Source organism: Genypterus blacodes, unplaced genomic scaffold (genome assembly GCF_046128005.1).
Source record: "Genypterus blacodes isolate CSIRO-AG114 ecotype Tasmania unplaced genomic scaffold, CSIRO-AGI_Gbla_v1 ptg000067l_1, whole genome shotgun sequence".
Lineage (NCBI taxonomy): Eukaryota > Metazoa > Chordata > Actinopteri > Ophidiiformes > Ophidiidae > Genypterus > Genypterus blacodes.
This window is the reverse complement of record NW_027466879.1, coordinates 14,157,218-14,174,712: the sequence shown is the minus strand read 5'-3', so window position 1 is coordinate 14,174,712 and position 17,495 is coordinate 14,157,218. Positions and strand designations below refer to the sequence as shown.

The window sequence follows — 17,495 nt, the reverse complement described above, 5'->3', positions numbered from 1 at the left end:
AGTGGTATTCCATGTTTAAGCTTTAAGAAATCAGGCTCCACTATCAATGATTGTTATTTGTTGCGTTGAGGAAAAAGCCTTTTGCATCTTATCGCACAATTCTTGTTTATAATCTCTGCCGACATTCAAAAACGAAGAAAGCTTTACAATAGGAAGGTGTAAAATATATATTTAGAAAGCAAATGTTGTGACTTTTTTGCTTACTCTCAGTCCATCTCATTGGATAAGGAAGTTCGCTTCTAGTGTGTGCAGTTGTAAGTTGTCTCAGTTGAATGTTTGTGGGAAAATGCTGTTGGGAACTCATGTGATCTAGGCAGGGCGCAGCTCAATGTGACGGACAGGGAGGACAGCCAGTAATCTCACATAGGGCAGGGAGCTTTTGGGAATGTCGGTGAACGCTGCTCATTCCCGCAGGCACAATGGGAAGGTTTTATCAGCCAGCGAGTCCTGGAACTCCGTGCTTGTTCAGTTAATGTCCGGTGGTCTTGCGGCCGAAGGCGTCTAGATTTGCAGCAGAGCCGCAGCATGAGCGAGGGGCTTCCTCAACACAAAAGATGAACCGGGAGTTGGAGTTTATGTTTGTTGATGTAAGTTTTTGCTTCTTTAACTTTTGTTCCCCCCTCCCCATCCCCAGTATTTGTAGCCTTAAAGTTACTGTGGGTGGTAATGATGATTGACTCTGATCAAATTGTGGTAGTCTGAGGAGGAGTAGCCGCCATTTATTCTTGATATTTATATCGCTGTTCTCGGCTCAAATTTGGATTTTAACTGGAAACGCAGAACTCCAGACCTGACACGCCCTTCTGCTGGAGTCATTTATGTAGTAAACAGTTTTGTCAAATCAGCACGGTGTCAATGAGTTAGTTTGGAGTCATGATTTACAGATTTTTCACTGGAGGTTTGAAATAGCTGTACCCCTGTCTCAAGGGATGTGTGTTGAGTTATGACTTGAATCCCACTGGGCTTGAATGGAAAAGGAAAATATTCTGTTGAAAGATAAACCTGTCACTAGTCAGTGTGCTGTAGAATTACAGATGTTCTCAATCATATTCTTCAGACTGTTTGTTGGAGATTTTTTGCACAGTGAAGGTGCAAAAGTAGAGAGAGAGAGAAAAATTAAACAACAATTAAACGGCTATGAAATTCAATTGTTTTCCATCCACCCATCCATTTTATATACCTGCTTATTGTATCCAGAGGGTCTGTAGCCTGTACTAGAATACAACCTATACATGTCACCATTCTATCACACACACTAACTCTAACTCAACAACTTAACTCATTCAAACACATTGAGTTAAGATTCCAAAAGAAAACAGACAAGATTTCTTCCTGTGGTCTTAATGCTGCTGATACATGAAGCAGGAACACAGCTGTGCACTGACCTCCCCTTCATCATACTGATCTGACCTGCTCTACATCAAGGGTTAACACCATCACTGGTCTAACGTGATTAACGGCCGGGCTGTGTCACACTTCAGTGCATCTTAGTCAGACACTGGTCTCTCTTGGCATTCTTCAGACATTTGCAAACCGACCATGCCAACAGTTTCGTTTGAGAGCGGCGTTGGGTGTCGTGAGACAAGCGAGGAGGCGTCCTCTCAAACTGTCCAACCACCGCTGAAGTCATGAAGTCTTGCTATCATGCTGCGTCTGCACAGCTGAGCAGAAAAACAGCAGATTCTCACATGAGGGGCATCATGTGACAAGGATTCTGCAGTCTGGGACTCCATTGATGGCTTTACTGAGAATTTGTGGGCAAAACACTTTTCACATACCATTGCAGATGTCTAGACAGCATCACAGCAGGCCTGCTTCTCAAAATGTGCAATGGTTTGTAATCTGTGATGGATTTCGATGAGCGTTATTAAAGAGTTAGGATTACATCACTCTTGGTCACTTCTCCAAAACAGGACAACAACATCCTTCATAGCACTTACAAAACGTTAGATATATCAAAACACTATACAGGCATTATTTTCATTGACGTGCAGGCGTTAAATGTATGATTAAGGGATTGCAGTTTACATTAGATAACACAAACACGATAAGATCGGTGTAAATGCTGAGAGGATTGAGCAAAGTCACAAAGGGCCAGTGAGACTCCAGTGCAAGAGTAAACGCTTAAAGCTCAGCATTAACACGGCCACTTCCTAATCTGCTCTTGACTTTCTGCAGATTTGTAAACGTGCCCACGCCCCACATGCACACACATATACACACTTTCCCCATGTCAACCTTCCCTGTGTCCTCCAAAACCTCAATGCTCCCCCAGTGTCCTTCAGAAGCAGGAATGAATCGAGAGCAAGGAGGGCTTCAGATCCAATCCAGCAGGGAATTAATGCAAGGTTGCTAGTTTAATGTCCGCTTGTTATGACCTTTTGTGAGGTGTTATGGTTTTGCAGTAATTTGTGGGACACTGGTTTGGAAGGAACTTGATAAATTTGCATGTGTCACATTCAGTACAAGAGGCAGAAGCAGCTGAAGTCGTGTTAACTTTAAGGCGAACCTGCCACCGTACGTGTATGTAGTAAAACAGCAGTGTAGTTGACTGGAATAAGATTATGTGATCTTTAACCCTAAAGTAGGATAATCTAGTCTTCATTCTGTGTCCCTCAGGCTTCTGTGAGGGAACATGAACATAAACATCAATACTTCAGAAGATGACCCAGAAGAGATCGTTTCAGGAAGCTTAATTTCAGGCGACTGGGCACTTAAAAATCCACATACAGTATGTGTGTGTGTGTGTGTGTGTGTGTGTGTGTGTGTGTGTGTGTGTGTGTGTGTGTGTGTGTGTGTGTGTGTGTGTGTGTGTGTGTGTGTGTGTGTGTGTGTGTGTGTGTGTGTGTGTGTGTGTGTGTGTGTGTGTGTGTGTGTGTGTGTGTTAAATATCTGAATATCTAAAAATGGCAAATTAAGTATTCGAGTTTCTTATTAAAGTGATGATTCAGTGGCAGTACAGTGATTCCCGTTCACCTGATGTTCATGTCTATGGAAGTGGAAGGAAACGTGCAATGAGCAAACTCCACACAGAAAGCATTCCAACCCTGGCCAGTCTTGTTGCTTACCATCACAAAAATGCTTAAATGGTTTACTTTATGCAATTAGCCAATTATCAAACTACTGTATTCATCAATTCATTCGGGCTTGATCAAATTCTCACCGGAAAGCTTTGGCATTTAGGAGTGTTTGCATTTGGAGGTGGTATGGCAAGTGTTTATGTCATTATATTCCACTGCATTGACAGAGAATTTAATGTCTGCAATAATAAAATTTTGCTTCACACTGAATCAGAATGGCTCGTTAGCAGCTTCACTGGCAGCCTCTGAAGCTAAATCGACAGCGCCGTAAAATAACGTCGTCTGATGAGAGTGAACAGCCATAAAGGCTCAACCGTGTGATCATCATTAAGTCATCGAGAGGACAGACCTGACGGAGGCCTCAGAGCCGAGCACCATCCTCAGGTGGGAACAGATCCCGCCCAGTAAATCAACCTCAGAGGCAAAGTCATTCATTTGTAATGAGAGCATCTGTTAGTGGTCAGACGCAGATGCAGTCAGCGTCTGAAGCATTAATGTGTGGAATGCTGCCTGTTGTGCTCTTCCTCAGTTCTAGAATACTAATCGGATGAACACAATACAGCTGGACTTTAAAGCGGCACAAATCCATCAGTCAGTCAGTCAGTCAGTCAGTCAGTCAGTCAGTCAGTGTGTGTGTGTGTGTGTGTGTGTGTGTGTGTGTGTGTGTGTGTGTGTGTGTGTGTGTGTGTGTGTGTGTGTGTGTGTGTGTGTGTGTGTGTGTGTGTGTGTGTGTGTGTGTGTGTGTGTGTGTGTGTGTGTGTGTGTGTGTGTGTGTGTGTGTGTGTGTGTGTGTGTGTGTGTGTGCCTATTGCAGAGGCACTGGAATCATGTGATTGCTGGCGTCACAGATGAACTAGTGTCTCTGCTCCTGTTTCCTCACTCCTCTCATCCCCATCCATCCATCCCTCCCTCTGTCAGGCAGACTGAGTGGCTGCACGGTGACTCATCACATTTTTCACTTCAGATTTCAACTGCTTCCCTCATCCTGCTTGTGTTTCATTGTGTGGAACGATGCCCTCCAAACATGTAATTGTCTGTGTGTGAGTGCGTGCAGATTGCTCAGTATCACCCTTCATCTCTCCTTGTTTCTCCTTTTTTTAGCACAGGGGAATTGTTCTTCTATAAATATCATTCAATGCTCCTGCAGCTCTCGTGCTCTCACTCCCCCCCCCCTCTCGCTCACCCTCCCTCCCTGATGGAGAGAGAGTTGATTGGCAGCGTATCATCAGTGTTGACAAATTCAGGAGAAACGTGCTCAACACCTAGTGAAGTGTGAAGCCGGTGTGTACTTGATGTGTGAGGTGATAATCAGGATCAGGAAGTGTGCTCTGCAGCACTGTGATGCCTCTCTGAGGTGTGATGTTGCTCAGAGTTTGCTGTTGCTATTTTTAGCCCTAAATTTTGTCCGCCCTGCTCCTCCTCCTCCTCCTCCTTGTCCTCATCCTCTGTGTCTCTCTCTGTTGCTAGGAGCCTTGGTTTTGGGGACCAAACACTGAGACAACTGAAAAGGTGGAAGGGAGGGAAAACACATTTATGAGATATAAGATTTGATCAATAGATGGTTGTCAATAGAGTGTTATTGCCAGTTTATGTCTTTTATGTGTGGTAATGTTGTTTGCCTCTCCTGCTTTTATTATTATCTCAGGAAACAAGTACATGCAAGTGAATGTACAACAAAAAAAAAAAAAACTCCTGTATTATTTGCTAATTCTGCGCTTTCGTCTGGGTTACATGTCAGATATTGGAAAAGAAAACGTCTGTATAATCTTTAGTTTCCCTTTCTGAACACCACACATACTCTCACTCTCTCCACCTCTATCACATATGCTGTATCCACAAAATGCCCTCACCACAGTTCAGTTCCTCCCTCCATTCATATCGGGAAGCTGTGACAAATGCAATGTTAGACGGTAAATTGAGATGAAGCATGTGTGTGACCGTGATGTCATGATTCAGATGATCAGCGGACCCAATTGCTGCCTTCACTTCCGTTGTGCTCCTCCACAATGCCGTCTTTCTGTCGCTACTCCGGGAGAACATCCTTAGATTCTTAAAGCATTATTACTAGAATTTGATCAGATCGGAAACATGATTGAAATTTATTATTAGGTCTTAAAACTTCAGAGTTGTGGCAATACTTATTTCCATCCCCTGCAGCCTACAGACGCGCACATCACAGAAACACATATACACCTCTCCTCCTCCTATATCCACGTTAAAATGTCACAGTATGATTCTCTGATTCATTGCTCAGCCATCCTGTGAACTCCTCCCGCATTAGTAGCAAACGTCACCGTGCGTTTGTATTAGAGCATGTGAGTGTGTAGTTTCCTTGTTGGATTCCTGAGACATATGACCGGCAGTATACTTCACAGTGTTTTTCCATGCCTGTGATCAACTGATTGCCGGCGGCCTGCAGCACTTATGCAGTGATGCTTTGCCTGAATTCACAAGTTATCACTATGCATTATCCACTATTGCATTTTTCAGATGTTTCCAACTGCTTGCTGGCATATCTCTGACAGTCATTACCAGCCATTGTGAGTGTGACTATGAAAACACAGCATGTAGTGTTTTCTACTTGGTTATGTCATGGTTTGCTTAACAGAGGTGACGCAAACCTGAGATGAATTCTGTCTCCAAATGATTCCTGTTTACTTCAGCTTGCAGCTTCCTAGGGATTGTGCACAACTACATTTTGCATATTTGCACGGTGGTGCTGTGAATGTAGAAATCTGATCAGGTCAGTAGACTCACTTATGTTAAACATAATCAACCACCAATGTGTGTCTTTTGTGTTCTATTTTCTAAAAGTGGTGAGATCCGCTGCATAGGAGTAGTACATGCGCGCACACACACACACACACACACACACACACACACACACACACACACACACACACACACACACACACACACACACACACACACACACACACACACACACACACTGATGACAGGAGAGATGTTTAGATGAGAGGCAGAAGGTTTTGACACACCACAATGAAAGGGTGTCCAACACAGCCGGTGATATACAGTAATTACAGTGCAGCACAGTGTTCTTCCTCCTGAATATGTGGAACAGTTGATTATCTTCCAAGAGAAATCTCAAATTACAGCACATCAGTTATGGAAGTGCACCATTTTTAATTTCCTATTTTTGTTTCAGTGTTGGCAGTAAAGTGTCAGTGAGTTATAATTACAATTAAAGCACAGACGGCTTCAGCATGAACATCAGATTGTATTGAATCACATCGTGTCCTGTTGCATCGTGAGCGTCTCTCTCTTGCACACCTCTGATGTCTACACTGCGGTGCTTATTGTGTTGTAATATTTGGGAAACTACATTCAGTTGGCACCTTATCAACCAAAACAACCTTGAAAACCTTTATACTGCAATGCTTCCTTTTTCCTTTTTTTGTGTGCAAGATGCTTTCAAAATCCTATAATCGCAAATCAATCAGTTCATTCAGGCGTGTAAACATCTTAATCTGAGTTTGACACCTCATTTCCTCTATAGGAAGACTCACCTCATACTCCGATTACATGATGCCTCATATGTTTACATAAAAAATAGGAGAATTCTGTGCATGTATACGTTACACAGTATTGAGTGTATGCAAACATTTACATGTAGGACTGGAGCGCATGAAGGGCGTGGCAGCCTGTAGTGATGTAATAATGTTGGTGTCTTTTGGTGCAAACACAGAACCTGCACCTCTGTCTGGATGTTTGGAAATTGGCTTTTAAGCAGGGAAGGGACTTGATAGATGTCCTCTTATAGACCTTGGAACGAGAAATTACTTTTTTGAAGTCACAGTATGTTCCTATAAACTCGTCAAGGTCTCTTAAAACAAGAAAATAAATCCCCTTTTGTCTGTGTCCTTGTCTTTCAGCGTGCTCGGGTGTGGATCCCCGATGCGGAGGAGGTATGGAAGTCCGCTGAGCTGACAAAGGACTACAAAAATGGCGACGCCTCCCTGCAGCTCATGCTCGAGGATGAGACGGTGAGGAAGATGGGACCGTTGGCTGTGGAGGAAGGGCATTCCACACTCCATCCTATGGAATGAAATGCAATCGTTCAATCTTTTCTCCTTCCAGTTCGTTCTGTCGCTCTCTCTCTCTGTCTCTCCGCCGCTGCTTCAGACGTTTAAAAGCACTGCATCTCATTAGTGGTTATTTGGTTTTCCCACGAGCACTCTCCACAAATGAGACCTCACTGTAAAGATGCCCTGAGGAGCTTCGTAAATGTATGGGCATAAATTCTATTTCTCAGAATACAAACAACTAGTGGCACACAGTTCCTCATGCAGATGGTAAAGAACCTAACCCACTCTAAAGACCATTGCTGCATCTAATGAATTGACATTTATCTCATCAAATGTAAATGTAGGCGATTGTATTTTACAAGCTCAGATTTAAAAAAAGATACACTTGACTGGTAAATATTTCCTTGAAGTAGTGCACTGAAAATGGTGATGCTGAATTATTCCTTAGAAAAGCATGATCATAATGTGACCCCTTGACAGTTATTTGTTGCCATGAGGCTGCCGCAGAGCTCGCTTCTGATATGATTCACTCTCACAATACAAAAATAGATTCTTTATTTACTATAACACTCAAAAGTTACAAAGTTGACACATTTATACAACTAACTGGTGAATTGAGTTGGATAATAAGTAATTCTTTGTGGTCTACTAAGTGCAATTGCAAGAGCAAGGCAATGTAACAATAAGCATGTTAACCTAAGTGAATGGCCGAAATTGCGTATGGTGGTGATTTCTGAAGCCTTCAGAAATTTGAGGGTAAAGTAAATATATGAATGCTCAAAAAGACTTGGCCCTGACTACCACTGACCATGGTTTCTCTTGTGTGGTGTCACTGCTCATTTGAAAACACTGTTAAACACGTTGTGTAATTTATCGCTCTGTTGTCATGGTCACCCTTAGTGCATCGAGCACATGCTGGACCCGAAGACCAAGAACCTGCCTTACTTACGGAACCCTGACATCCTGGTGGGTGAGAATGACCTCACAGCGCTCAGTTACCTCCATGAGCCGGCCATATTGCACAACCTCAAAGTTCGCTTCATCGACTCAAAGCTCATCTACACTTACTGCGGTATGTTGTTAGTGCTTTGTCATGACTTCATACTTCAATTGACCAACTGCTGCAGATATTTGTTTCTTTCTTTTTTCTTCCGAAATTTGGAAATGTTACCATCTACTCAAGTGAACTGCATTGTTAGAAGATGACATTGTTACTGACTTCTGAGAAATCCTATATGGCTGTTCAAATTCTTACTTTGGCATGCTGAACCGTTTTACAATATTTCATAGTAGCTAATTAGTTAATTCGTTATGCGCTGCGCTGACGTCAGTGACCTTCAAATAACCTCATTGCATTTAGAAGTCAAGTATTGTTTATTGTCTCCATTGAGTGCATATTACTCATATGATTCTGTTAAATATGAAGGCCTCCTTGACAACATAAGAACATAATTGCAAAAGTATCATTGAATTTTGAATTCATATTTCATCAGTGACACTTCAGCAAATGCGCTTTAAATTTAATACATTTTTATTCCATTATTTAATTTTTGCAAGTTATTTTCACAACAGCCCTTATTGCACATGACTTGGCACTTAAAGTAAATTATGCACACTATGCAGGATCAGGGCAATATGTACATTCATTACGATTCGTACTGTTACAATACTTTGAAGCACAATCTGATATCTGCTCGTATGTTTCTTCCTTCCCTGTGTATTGTGTGGTGCAGGAATCGTTTTGGTGGCCATCAACCCATATGAGACGCTGCCTATCTATGGCACAGATATCATCAACGCCTACAGCGGTCAGAATATGGGAGACATGGATCCACACATCTTTGCAGTGGCAGAGGAGGCTTATAAACAGATGGCCAGGTGTGTGTGTGTGTGTGTGCGCGTTACCAGGGTAGTTTTGGTTCTGTCTTCAGGGTTTGTAGGTCAGAGCTCAGCCTGAAATAGATCCTTGGTGGTCTCTCTCGCTCTCGCTCTATCCGTCTGTCTCTCTCTCTGTCTGTCTGTCTCACACTCTCTCCCTCCCTCCCTCTCGTTCTCTATCTCTCTCTTCCCCGCCACATTACATTACATTACATTACATTACGAGCATTTAGCAGACGCTTTTATCCAAAGCGACTTACATTACATTACCACCCTTCGCAGAGGGGGGAGCAACTGGGGGTTCGGTGCCTTGCTCAGGGGCACCTCGGCAGGGACTCAAACCAGCAACCCTCCGGTTCTTAGGCGGAAGCTTAGGCGGAAGCTCTACCCACTAAGCCACTGCCTCCACTGCCACCATTTTCACACACTGTGTCCCCTCTGCAGGGACCAATCTTTTACCCTCCTCTGCATGTTCATGTCATTGGCACATTAACATACTTGTGTGCAAATCGTACTGTATTTACTTCCTACCCTGTTTTATGACCTTTCACTGACCCTTCAGTATGTTCACTGGTTATACAGTTAGTTGTATGTAGGGATGCATTGTAATTGTATGTTTAATTAGATTTTTGTTTTCATAGTGATCTCAGAATGTGGTGACAATTTAATTTCCTGTTCTGCATCTGCTCCTCAAGTGATTTATATATTATTCCCAATTCTGTTGAAACAATATTTCTGGACGGAAATTAATAATTGTTCCTTGTAAGCCAGGAGGTCTCTGCATTCTTACAGCTCATCCAGGCTCATAAAATGATAATCTTATTATTTGTATAAACTATACCAAACAATAACATGTCTCTTTTCAATTTGTCAGGGACGAGAGGAACCAGTCCATCATTGTCAGTGGAGAGTCTGGAGCAGGAAAGACTGTATCTGCCAAATATGCCATGAGGTACTTTGCCACAGTCAGCGGCTCGGTCAGCGAAGCCAATGTAGAGCAGAAGGTGCTGGCTTCCAACCCCATCATGGAGGTGAGGATGCAACTCACTGACAAAACCCTGCATTACTTTCAGAATTTTAAAAAGCTGTTTCTGACTGAATCATTTCTTGCCTTAATGCCAATAGACCTTAATACCTAAAACCAGAAGTGAACTACAAAGGCCAGGTTCCAAAAATTTTTCGGAATGGTTCCTTCTATTTTATTTCTTCCAACAGCTCTCAGATATTTATTTGGTATTTCGCTCAACCTGTAATATTCAAACACTTGATTTTGAAGTCTGAGATCCACAAAAACCCTACGTTATCAATTCATTTTAGCAATCCAACTTTTGTCTCAGCAGTGTGTGTGTGGATGTGTCCTTGACCCAGTATCAATACTAATACTTATATCCTCTATCAATTGCTTTGGTGCTTTGGTAATTTATCTCCTCTCCTCTCCTCTCCTCTCCTCTCCTCTCCTCTCCTCGCCTCTCCTCTGTATTAGTATTATTCCTCTGCATTATTCCTCTGCATTATTCTGCACCATTTGCCGCCTTAGGCTACTCTCTGCTGTGAGGGCTCAGGTCTTATCATATGCCTATGTATGTCCCTATATAAAGACATAGCGACAAGAAAGACAGGATAGCTTTCATGTGTGCATATGTCACCAGCCCCCTGCTCCTTTCCCTCCCCCACCCTGTCCTTTCCAACCGCACTGCTGACATCACCCTTTCCTGTGTTTCGGCCAATCACAGACAAGCTGACCGAATAAATAGAAAGCTTTCTTTCATCACAGTGATGTCACCTCTGCCTCCAAGTCTGGATGTGGTTTCTGTAGTCGCATGAGCCTTTTCAATATATATCCTGTGTGTCTGTATGTGAGCGAGGATTTGTGTGGTGAAGTCTGTTTATATGTTTGGCTGAAGCAAGGAGAGATTTGATTACCAGCTCGGCCTTAATAAAGCTGCCTTGTCTGCACTGAAAGAGTGTGTGTTTTTGCCTCCACTCCACAAGGGCAATCTGTGCTCACACACAATTGAACTCTATTCTAACTGGCTTGTTGGATAGCTGGGACATGTGTTTTTATGTGCCCCCACCTGCCAGGTTACAACCCCCAACTGAAAAATGTGGTTAAAAAAACATCAGTCTTGCACATACTTATACTATTATAAAAATACTGTAAAGATAGGCAAATAAAATGCAGTCAGTGGGATCTGGGACTGGAGATGAATCCTTGAGCTTGACCTTGAAACAAAATGGACCACAGTATATGTAAGGAAGCACCTTCAGTGTGTGTCTTTGTTTGCAATACCAGGCTATCGGAAATGCAAAGACCACCAGAAATGACAACAGCAGTCGCTTTGGGAAATACATCGAGATCGGCTTCGACAACCGCTATCGAATCATCGGGGCCAACATGAGGACATATCTTTTGGAGAAATCACGAGTGGTGTTTCAGGTGAGCGCACAAATCCACGTCTTAATTTGCTGTGATGTACTCCTGTTCACTGACTCACACTCATTCCTTTAGTCATTACAGTCTGTTACCTCCATGTCAGCCTTTGTTCACATACGGAAACAAAACTTCAACTGTCAGTCTGTCCTTGTTATTCTTTAGAGCAGAAGAACTTTGCAGCAGTAACTTCCTTATCCACAAAAACAAGTAGAAAGAGGCGCCGGAAACTCATCCTTTAACAAGCTATCTGGCACTTTACAGCACTTTTTTCATTTTCCCCATTCTGTCCTCTGTCTTTATTGACTTATTTTGTAATATATTTTTAATGTATATTCACAGGGTGTGTTTCTCACCTGTAAATCCAGTCGGGCAGTAAATAGATAAAGAACAAAGATTTTTATCTTAACACACATGCACACACACACACACACAACTTGGGAAAGAGGCTGTTGGGAAAGGTAACTGCTGCATTTTTCACATTCTTAGCTCTACAGTAGTAGCACACTTTTATGTGTGTTTGCATTGTGTATCAGTGTAGTAGCACTAATGTAGGGCACAGGTTGGACATTACAGAAATTGGGGCCTTCGCCGTTTTGTTTACCAGGAATATGTCAACTTTATATTTCTGTGTGACATTGTTTTAATATGAGAATTGTTTTACATAGAAATGGATCAGAATCTCAAAAGCGTAATTTTGTCTGTGTGCTGTCATTGCCCTTTTTAGTTATTTATGCTTTTACATAGCAGATGGACTATTAAGTACTGCAGTGACCAGTAGTGTGTGATTGTGTTTGCACTGGAGAGCTTCCAGGTGATAAAGTGTGAAGCAGCGAGCCACCACAATGAAACAGACACGTGAATAAAGAGCGTCAGTGTGCGTCTTCCTGCTCTCTTTCAGGCAGACGAGGAGAGGAATTACCATATCTTCTATCAACTGTGTGCATCATCCCATCTGCCCGAGTTTAAGGCTCTGAAGCTGAGTAAGTGACATACATACATGCTGTATTCACACACAGTTGATAGTTGCTCAAACTGTACATTCACACCACAAGCAATTCCCGAAACCATATTCTTCATAGTGGCAAAATCAGGCTAAAGCTGAATTCACCAGTGTTCAGTCATAAACCAATATTATCTCACTTGAAGCATCCAGAATCAGTAGTTCCTGATGATATAGGCAATATTGTTTGATATCGTTCCAATAATTTAGCTACCACAGCCAAAACACTCACTGTCCACATCTCCCCACCAAATTTCTATATGCCACATTTCTAAATTTCATGTCAGTTCATACATTTATGATGTAGATTTTCCTTCCTTGGGCTCGCATCAGCTCTGACCTGGCTCTGTCACAGAGAGCTCCCACTGTGGACTTGCACCTGCTCATCCTAATCCAAGACATGACACACACACGCTCACGCACTCTGCTGGCATTGGTGCCGTCACTCTCTTGCTCTCATGCACACTCTCTCAAACATGCACGCACACACACACACACCCCTGTATTCTCCTATCCTGCTGACTTCCTGGCTCAGTAAATGGTGTGGTTGTCAGAGTCATATCAGTGCCCCTTGTTGCCAGGCAACAGGCCATGCTTTAATCCAGTGTGAAGTCAGTATAAAAGGAGTGATTGTGAAGTAGAGTTAACGTTATTCTTTGACACAAGTCTTCTTTACTTCACTCTGAGCTATCTATTAACACTTGAGCTGAGTGTGTTCAGAATTCACAGTCTCAATAACTGGATCTGATTTTGAGTTTGTGAAATAATGCATGAAATAAATGGTGCAAATGTTGTAATGTCAACGAAATCATGTAAAACTTTTCCATGCAGTCCTGACGCTTTGGATAGGACATTTCCAATCATGCTGCTCATGTTACAACTGCGTACAGTATTATGCATGTTTTCACCTTCTCTGTCTCCACTCAGGTAACGCAACTGATTTCCTGTACACGAGGCAGGGCCGCAGTCCTGTCATTTATGGTGTGGATGACACAAAGGAGCTTTCCAGCACACGCAATGCCTTCACATTACTGGGTAATGCATACAAACACACACATATAAATATTTACTTCTACAAAGATTAACCTAAACACACTCAGCCAGTATGGAAGGCATTCAGGTGGCACCCAGTTGTCACATCTAAAACAGAATATTTTATCAGAGTTTTAACAGTGGCAGAGCTTCAATCACAGTAAAAACATGGTCATTTGGAACCAGGTTTACTGCTTTTCAGTGTTAACCTTTTGAAAACCTGTGTGTGTGTGTGTGTGTGTGTGTGTGTGTGTGTGTGTGTGTGTGTGTGTGTGTGTGTGTGTGTGTGTGTGTGTGTGTGTGTGTGTGTGTGTGTGTGTGTGTGTGTGTGTGTGTGTGTGTGTGTGTGTGTGTGTGTGTGTGTGTGTGTGTGTGTGTTTTTCCCTGCAGGTATTAATGACAAGAATCAGATGGGGTTGTTCCAGGTTTTGGCTGCAATTCTTCATCTGGGAAATGTGGAGTTCAAAGACAAAGATTCAGACAGCAGCTTCATACCGGTGAGAAAAATGTTTATACTGCATATAGCAAGATAGCACGCCATATATTATTTAGATGTTTAGATGATGAAGATCTAGTGTTTCTCTCACCACTGACATCATTTGGCCTCTCTGTTTTCAGGTTGTCTGAGAGCAATTGCTTTATGTAGTTCTGACCAATGTATTCAAATTCAATGTATGATTTTCTATATCTTTGCATTGGTTTATCTTTGGTGCATTTTATGGTAGACTATAATAAACAAGAGTGTAAAATTTAATGGACAATTTCCAAAGAAATGTAAATTGTGATTCTGTTGGACATTGGTGAGAGCCATCCCTTTCTTTCTGCTTTAGCCCAACAATCGCCACCTGACAGCATTCTGTGAGCTTGTAGGTGTGACCTACCAAGACATGGCTCAATGGCTTTGCCACAGGAAACTGAAGACAGCCACAGAGACATATATCAAGACCCTTCCCCGTCTGCAGGCCACAAACGCACGGGATGCTCTGTCCAAACATATTTACGCTAAACTTTTTAACTGGATAGTTGAGCACGTCAACAAGGCCCTGATCACCAACATCAAGCAGCACTCCTTCATCGGGGTCCTAGACATCTATGGGTAAGAGGATGAGTGTGTGTGTGCATGGCATTAGTTAAAAAGGAAGAACATAGGACCGGTAATTTGCATTGTTCAACCTGTTAACTCCTCTGTTTTTCTTACAAGGTTTGAGACTTTTGAAATCAACAGTTTTGAGCAGTTTTGTATCAACTACGCCAATGAGAAACTCCAGCAACAATTCAACATGGTCAGTTGCACATTTTACTCAGGAATATAAAATGGTGTTTGCTATTTGCAGTTTTTGAATTTGATTACACACTAGTTGTTCTGATAGACTAAACATAGTAATGTAAATAGTATTTTTTTTAAGAAATTCAGGACAAAAGGAGACAGCCTGAGTCTAAAGTGTCCAAGTACAAAAGCTTAAGCTCATATCTACATAAAACTCTTCAAAATTCCTGACATTGTTTCTGTGTCATTGCACATTCTGGATACTGCAGAGGGGAGTTGCATCTTATTATTCTCCGTGTGCTCACAGCATGTGTTCAAGCTGGAACAGGAAGAATACATGAGGGAGCAGATTCCCTGGACTCTTATTGACTTCTATGACAATCAGCCCTGCATCAACCTCATCGAGGCCAAGATGGGCGTCCTGGACCTGTTGGATGAGGAGTGCAAGGTACTTACAAAATGTCTCTTAATCTTTAATTAAATCCTTTACATTTCATTTCAAATCACTTCAAATTATTTACAGTCAGCTATAATAGTGAGTTAGCCTGAATTTGACTCACTTGACCTTAGTCTCCAACATCTGTACCAACAGCTTTTACCTACGGGAAGGCAACCAGCATGCTTGTAGAACTTAAATGACTGTTGTTAATGTTGCTCATAGCAGTGTTGAGTGAAAAACGGTAAGAAACAGTGCCTATACTTGTACCAGAGTACATGCTTCCTTATCTCATCCAAATCTCTGACCTTAACTTAATCTCTGTGACTGCTTGCACTGCAAGGCAATTGATTGCCTATTTCCTTTTGAGACGGTCTTCATAGACATTTGGGTTCTTACACGGACGCACAAGGTTTCCTCTTTGATTTGGGATGAGTGACATATCGATGTGTGTAATTACTAGATGTCCCTCCTCTTTGTCTTCCAGATGCCTAAAGGGTCTGACGATTCCTGGGCTCAGAAACTCTATAATACCCACCTGAAGACCTGTTCCCTCTTTCAAAAGCCACGAATGTCGAACCGCGCCTTCATCATCCAACATTTTGCAGACAAAGTGAGCTTGACTGCCGTTTATTTATATGTGTGCGTTTGCAGAAAGTGTGCACACAGTAAGATGATAAATCGTGTGGGTCATTTTGTCCCTTTTTCTGTGAGAAAGGTAACGATGTGGTTTCAAAGATTAGTGTTTTTATTCAGAAACAAGTTGCCTGCAGGATATGTTGCAGTGCTTGTCAAAGATATTTGTGTGACAGCAGGAGGATGCCAGACTCTAACCCTGTATTAACACGGACACATACACTCTCAGGAGGAATTCACCCAATATCCCATCAGCCAGCAGGTTTACTGACAACAGTGCAGACAACAGTGATGGTAAACATCGGGTATAATTGATACCTGCAGGAATGGGATGAGGAACACAGAATATCATGTTCTATCTCTCAATCGACCGAATGGATCTTAAAGGTCACTGTAGTACGCCCTCATTGTTACTTCATGTTTTCTGTTGCCGAGCAGGTCGAATACCAGTGCGAAGGCTTCCTTGCGAAGAACAAGGACACAGTGAACGAAGAGCAGATCAATGTGCTAAAGGCTAGTAAGGTGAGTCGTAAGAACACAGACAGAAAACCCAAATAACAATCACAGACACACATGAATCTGGAGGTCCAAAGCAGACCTTGTCAATGCAACTAATGTGAAAATACACCCTAACTGCTTTCTGAGGTCCTTCTCAAAACCTACAGGCCTGAACCCTGTGGAAAGCTCTGTGGTGATGTGTGTGGGAAAACTGCAAACAGACGCCACTCTGCTGACCAAACAAAGTCAAATGTTCAACCAGAACGCTCAGGGGAGCAGTGCCCCCCACTGGCAATGTGAAGATAATGTTGATGTAGGCAGTGTTTACGTTTTCCCATTTAAGTTATTGTCCATGAGATTTTTTTCAAATTTAAAGCTGAATGGGCACACACACACACACACATAAACGCACACATCACATTGTGGATTATTCAGTTTATGCTATGGCTGAAATTTAACATCACTTGGTTTCTCACGTGTGTTTTTGATTCAGATTTCAGTTTGATTCAGGGATTTGAGCTTTTAGGTCCTGATTTGGTTAGACACTCACAAAGATGTAAGCTCACACACACACACACATTTATGTTTGTCCAAATAATCGCAGTGACCTCTGACTGTTGTGTTATAGACTTCACCAAGAACAGTATTAGGTAAGCATTAAGATACTGTGTGCTCTAACCTGTAACACTTAACACAACCCCACACACATGCACACACAGACCTTAGATCATGGGTGTGCCTTCTCTGTGTGTTGCCTGGGAAAACAGTAAGACTAAAGCAGTGGGACTTTAGGTATCTAGTGGGACGATGGGTAATTAGGTATCTAAGCATTTCAGTTTTTTATCTGCATTTCTGTTTTGTTTTGTAATGGCAAATGGATGATCAGAGTGTCATTCAGTGGTGAAGGTTGTGTCAGGACCTTCAAGACCACACAAGTCTTGCTTTTTTGCAGTCCTGACCACCATTAGCAAGTCTAATCAATGTGGGGCATTCAAGAAATTCCCGTTACAGTGATTTCCCACGATCCACAGTCTGGTACTGTAATCAATATCGCAGCAGATCAAATGCCTTTCACGCAACATTTTCCCACAAGAGAAATAAAGTACTGTGCATTTCCTGTTGGCTGGAATGGAGTTCAAACTAATTCCATTATGCCCTTCTCTCCATAACCATGAGTCTGTCTGG

General features: G+C 42.3%; 1 protein-coding gene across 4 annotated transcripts in view; it reads left to right on the top strand.

Annotated features, from left to right (window-relative positions):
• Window positions 1-17,495, top strand: part of myo5aa (myosin VAa) — a 40,476-nt gene that overhangs the window by 4,436 nt on the left and 18,545 nt on the right. For all 4 annotated transcript variants that reach the window (XM_076156159.1, XM_076156160.1, XM_076156158.1 and 1 more), the window contains exons 2-14: window positions 6,977-7,087; window positions 8,030-8,201; window positions 8,863-9,007; window positions 9,882-10,038; window positions 11,301-11,444; window positions 12,340-12,421; window positions 13,369-13,476; window positions 13,864-13,970; window positions 14,304-14,569; window positions 14,675-14,756; window positions 15,048-15,188; window positions 15,664-15,789; window positions 16,251-16,334. In XM_076156159.1, the coding sequence (XP_076012274.1) occupies window positions 6,977-7,087; window positions 8,030-8,201; window positions 8,863-9,007; window positions 9,882-10,038; window positions 11,301-11,444; window positions 12,340-12,421; window positions 13,369-13,476; window positions 13,864-13,970; window positions 14,304-14,569; window positions 14,675-14,756; window positions 15,048-15,188; window positions 15,664-15,789; window positions 16,251-16,334 (1,725 nt within the window). The remainder of the gene's footprint in view (window positions 1-6,976; window positions 7,088-8,029; window positions 8,202-8,862; window positions 9,008-9,881; window positions 10,039-11,300; window positions 11,445-12,339; window positions 12,422-13,368; window positions 13,477-13,863; window positions 13,971-14,303; window positions 14,570-14,674; window positions 14,757-15,047; window positions 15,189-15,663; window positions 15,790-16,250; window positions 16,335-17,495) is intronic.